This window comes from Drosophila tropicalis, unplaced genomic scaffold, assembly GCF_018151085.1.
Source record: "Drosophila tropicalis isolate 14030-0801.00 unplaced genomic scaffold, ASM1815108v1 contig_1009, whole genome shotgun sequence".
In the NCBI taxonomy this organism is placed as follows: Eukaryota; Metazoa; Arthropoda; class Insecta; order Diptera; family Drosophilidae; genus Drosophila; species Drosophila tropicalis.
The window spans coordinates 39,744-45,320 of NW_027172367.1; the positions used below are offsets into that span (position 1 = coordinate 39,744).

The 5,577-nt window shown below is 36.3% G+C and overlaps 1 protein-coding gene across 1 annotated transcript; it reads right to left on the bottom strand.

The window, feature by feature from the left end:
* Positions 1–4,024: 4,024 nt before the first annotated feature.
* Positions 4,025–4,548, bottom strand: LOC137587131 (uncharacterized). Its single transcript, XM_068303400.1, has 3 exons — positions 4,435–4,548; positions 4,221–4,374; positions 4,025–4,146 (listed from the first exon to the last, which is right to left on the bottom strand). Exons 1-3 carry the CDS (start codon positions 4,546–4,548, stop codon positions 4,025–4,027), a joined length of 390 nt encoding a protein of 129 aa, XP_068159501.1.
* Positions 4,549–5,577: the final 1,029 nt, after the last annotated feature.

The following is a 5,577-nucleotide window of genomic DNA, read 5'->3' on the forward strand; positions in this document are numbered from 1 at the left end:
CACAATTATTACAGATTATCTGTAGAAGTTTCAGCAGAGCATGGATTTGCTACATGCAGCCAGAAAACTACCCTTAAAGTTATGAGATGTACTACAAAGAAAGACTTACATCTTTTATTGGAAAACAGTTTAAAAAAGTGACAATAATTCAAATAAACATTCGACAATTAATTAAAAACTGCAATTGCGACAAGGGAAAATGTAGACCTAAAGAAATGTTTATCACAGTAATCCAAAAAAGTTACAGTTACTTCAAAACTCCTCTAGTATTTGATAAGCCCTCAAACATCAGTGAAATTGAAAAGATTAATATTTCTAATAATGTTTTTATTAGATTTGTGATCAAAGCCTGTAGTCATGTGACAAGCACAAGTCAGAATCAACAGTCCCGTCCGATTCAAATTTTTTTATAGTCATCGCACAAACTGCAGCAGTTTAAAGAACTTCGTGCTTACTTCATATTTTGAAAAAAAAGTATTGGAAACTTTATACGCAATAACTGAACAATGCTTGTAAAGTGAACTTAAACAGTTCTTTATTCAGGGTATTGGATTTAAAAGGTTTATTATTTATTTGATGACAAACATCAATAGGCTTTCCTTTACGTCTATCTTTCCAGCTCGTCTGTCTGACTCTGTTTTCTTGATTTCAGTGTTAGTTAACGCGCGCAATGCAAAACAGCGTAGACAATTTAAGGAGACTTATTTAAACTAGTAATCGCAGAATGCCCCAATTGAACAAGTAGGTACGCTTTCTTTTTATTTTTTGAGGGGGAAATGTAGTGAAGGAGTAGGAAGGAATAGTCCGCTAGCTAGTCTTCTACTGTCCTACGTTCCACCGTAACATGACAGCTCTTATTTACAAGCATTTATCGAGTGTAGAAAAATAAAAGCGGAGGAAAATGTTCATAAAAACGATGAAAATATAGATGTGATAACTGATGTCCATGAAATGTTTGTCAATTATATTTAATTTTATCTACGAAATTAGAGTTGCTTCTTTAATTTGTAATACACATTCATGCGAATGAAGGTGAATTCACCGGACCAAATCCACAGAAAAATTAAGAAATGATAACCATTTTATTGTTTCATATCTTAAGAATGCCTTAAATTTAACTCCAAATTGCAATTTAAAAATGTTCGATTTTTAAAACGTATTAGTTTAGGTGTGTTTTAAACGTTTGGTTTGGACTGGGTTTTACTGTTGAAGAATTGACGTCTGATCTCTGCCACGGTCTCTGCTTAAATAATTTTTAAAAGTTCGGTCCGCATTCCTTGAACTGTATTCAGTTCCGTTGCTCGACAATGCGTCGCTCTCTGTCGCTGCCAGCAGCGCTACCCGACTCTCTGTCTCTTTCTCTCTGTCACCTCATGCTGTTCTGCTGTCAGACTCTGCAGCGCATGCTCTGCCAGCACTCTGCCTTCGTTCGGTGGCTTTCATTAGCCAATCGTAGCTTCGGTCGATGCTCACCTTGCGACAGCGCATGGGCAGCGGAGCTCTTCTGCGAGTATGTACATATGTGACTCAGAGGCGGGGAATCATCGATGTTTGCCACTATCGATGTTTTCGATGTTTTGACAAAAAAACAAAAAAAAAAAAACATGAAATATGCTTACTTCGGCTGTGCCAAAGTTTATATACCCTTGCAGTCCTTGGTCAAAATATTTTTTAAATATACATATGTATATTAGAATTTCATAGGGATACTCCAATTTCTTCACCTATTTTTCTTCTATATCTATATGATAGAGTGGTCCGATCCTGACAACCGGGTTATAATTAGCTCAAATACCAAGTTATGTGGTCGGAAATGTCTCCTGTGTCTTCTGTGCGTTACAAACATCTGACCAATTAATTTTTTTTTATTATACGTAAAAGGGATTCATTGACATATAAAAGGAGCTAACATAGGCTATGCCGAAGTGAATATACGCTTTGCATTGACTTATTCGTGTGACGCTCTCAAATGAGTGTCGCGTAAAGAATAATACGATTTTTGGTCACACAAAGAGTCTCAACAAAAGACAGTTTGACTAAAAAACTCAACAAATCTTTGCCAATCGTGTGCATGTAAATACATACATACATACATACTAGAGAGCTGCATGAATGTCAAAAAAGGCACATTCGAATTAACAACGCTCAAAATGAGTTGAATTGAATTGAATGCGAAACGTCATGAATTTGAGTGAGTAAAAGCGCTCGCGAAAGACTCGGTCGCACGACATTTAACTGACAATAGGCGAATTGAATGAGTGAGAATGCCGAAAAATTTTCAACGCCAAATGAATTCATTCGAATGCCAACAACATTTTTTTTTTGACTTTATCATGCTTGAAGCAAAAGAAGAAGGGAAAATGCAAAACAAAATTTATGTTTTTATATTTATTATTTTATTATATATATACATTATATTCTAATTATAATTAAATTAATGAATGTTAGAGTGTAAGAACATAATCTTATTAATGTTTTCTGGATTTGTGGTGATTAGTGAACGTTTATCTGTAATTAAATTTCTAGCTGCAGAAAATGCACGCTCAGATGCAGCGCTACTTGCTGGAATGCAAAATATTTTGCAGCTAGCCTTAAATAACAAAGGGAAAAATTGTTGGTTCGTAATACGAAATAGAATAATTCGAGTGTGTTCGGCATTTCCAAAGTTTTCACTCGGCTTTACGCTTCATTCTATCGAATTCACTCGAGTGAGTGACTTTGGTTATGAGTTCCAGCACACAACAACATTCATGCACATTTAATTCATTGTGTGCGCCTCACTCACTCAATTCAATTCAATTCGAATGAATTCATTTCAGCGTACGTTGTGAGTGAAGCCATGCAGCTCTTTAATACATATGTATGTACATATACATAAATGTAAATAAGAACGCATCAATCGTGTGTGTTTACCCATGCATACGCAAAAGACAATTTTCTTCATTTAACTCAAGCAAATGACTGTCTCGATCAGAGCGCGAGCGAGCTAAGTCAGTCGCGACAAGAACAGTTTCTGTCTGAGTCTTTATTATAGTGTCAGTCAAAGACACTTATTTGCAGACAATGGAAAAGTGTCAACAGTTATTTGCGAGCTATGCTTTATACACAACCAAACATCCGCGACCCGGTGGAGGTGTTTTATTTGCACAAGGTGCCAGCTATGCCCCGATTCACAGCCAATGTGGTCAGGGATGAGTTGCAAGCAATCCAAGTCTCAATTATATATGATTGAAAAGTAAAACGCGAAGAGAAGTGACAGAAAGATGAGAAAAGATACGGTGAGAAAGGTTGTTAAAAGATTGGCAAAGAACACGAACAGCTTCGTGAAGAGAGTAGTTAGTCAGACTAATAAACAGCCCGGCGACCAGAGGGACAAATGTCGCTCAATGGTCTTGTGAACGGGACGATTGAGCGACAATTGTCCCTCTAGTCGCCGGTACTGTGAAATTTTTCGCTCTGGTCGCCGGCGACTGGAGAGACAATGTCGCTAGGTTGTCTTACGGACCACAGGGACAATATCGATAGATTGTCGTAGGAACAATATCGATAGTTTGACCTAGGGACTAGAAGGACAATTTCCATAGTTTGTCCTAGAGACCAGAGGGACAATTTCCATGGATTGTCCTAGGGACCAGAGGGACAATTTCCCAAGATTGTCGTAGGGACTAGAGGGACAATTTCGATAGTTTGTCGTAGAGACTAGAGGGACAAATTCCCAAGATTGTCGTAGGGACTAGAGGGACAAATTCCCAAGATTGTCGTAGGGACTAGAGGGACAATTTCGATAGTTTGTCGTAGAGACTAGAGGGACAAATTCCCAAGATTGTCGTAGGGACTAGAGGAACAATTTCTATGGATTGTCCTAGCGACCAGAGGGGCAATTTCCCAACATTGTCCCATGGACTGGAGGGACAAAATCGCTTCAAATTAAAATTAAAATCTACAATTTGATTTAATTATTTTTTTTTTTTACTTTTTTAATTTTTCTTTTTATATACATTTCTTTCTCTAATTTTTAAATATATCAAATATTGGCTCCTCCCTTAGCTTCCGGTTTTTCGCCTTGTTGGCCGTATTTTTTGCGCAAGCCAGTGCACTCCGAAGCGCTCCTTCCGCTGGCTGCCCCGGATGTATCGTTCGAACCGCCTCTGGAATAAAAAAATTGAAAATATTATTAGTAATGAAAAAAAAAAAACAATGTTTACAATTATTGTACGTACCCATTATCACATTCAAAAACTTCGGGTATGCCCGAAGGCTCAACTTCCCGTTCTTGCCGTCCATATTGTGGCTCTCAATGACACCTTCGGAAAATATTTTTTTTATAGATTTAGTCAAAGCCGCTTGGCCGAGGAGGGCAGACACTTGGGAGGTCTGTAAAAATAATATAAACATTAAAATTCACTACTTTCTTTTTAGTATCAATGTACTTACATAATCTTTGCTCCTCTCCGGCGTAATCTGCTCCTCCAAATCTACGATCTCCAAGACCGACTCCAACGGGAAGCAAACCCGGCGCACCTCGTTTTTTTTTCTTCCCATGGCCATATGCTTGTGCTTCTATGCTACCTATCATATCTCCTACAGTCGCCACAGTTTCTTCCTCCACTGACATAAATTCCCTGCCTTCTTGAAACTGGCCACTTTCTTCAGCACGTTCAACAGTCCCTGATTCTAAAGAGGCACTTCTAGAATTCAAAGCGTCTCTTTCCCTCTTAACTAACCTACGCATTTGCCTACTGCTTAAAACTTTTCCCGATTTATTCATTATTTGCAATTTAAAAAAAAGCGTTTGGCTGTAAAAAAAAAAATATTTAAATATATATAGAGATGATTATAATTACAGTTACAGTGTTGGAAGAAATAATAAAGACGCTCCGTATATTGTCCTTGAAAAGCATTTTAAGTCTCCTAGATGTAATTTTTTTTTTTAATAATTAAAATTAAATTAATTAAAAGAAGATAAATTAAATTGCAATTGCAGAGATTGCGAAATTAATGAATTGTTGAAAAGTGAAATTTTAGAAAAGCAAGGTCTGAAACGCATCGGTCGGAGCATCTTCAAAATTAGTTAAATGACATTCTATTTATCGGATTAGCGCCAAAAATTTCGTCTCCCGTTTATTATGGGAAATTAAAAAAAATTTTTTTCTTTGGAACAAAAATCAAAAATTTAAGCTCACTCGGAATTGGGCCCATGTGTGCACAAACTAATAAAGGGCAATCCACCCATTATTAGTTTGTTAAAAATATCAAGTATTTTAATTAGAAAAAAAAGTGCTACATTTCACTAATTGTAAGATATACCTATATTTTTTCACCTACACTCATGATGACAATAATAGGTACACCCCTTAACATTTAATGTTATTGCTATAGCTTGGTCAATTAAAGTGTACATATTATTTTCATCATGAGTGTATCTCCGATTGCGCTAACCTGATTAACGAATTTTCAATTCCTTTTTTTCATAGAAAAATTATAATAAATTAATTTCATGATTTCCAATATTCAAATTTGTCTTTTTTGAAGAGAATCCACTAAATTATTTTGCAATAAATTTGAGTCAATCATTCC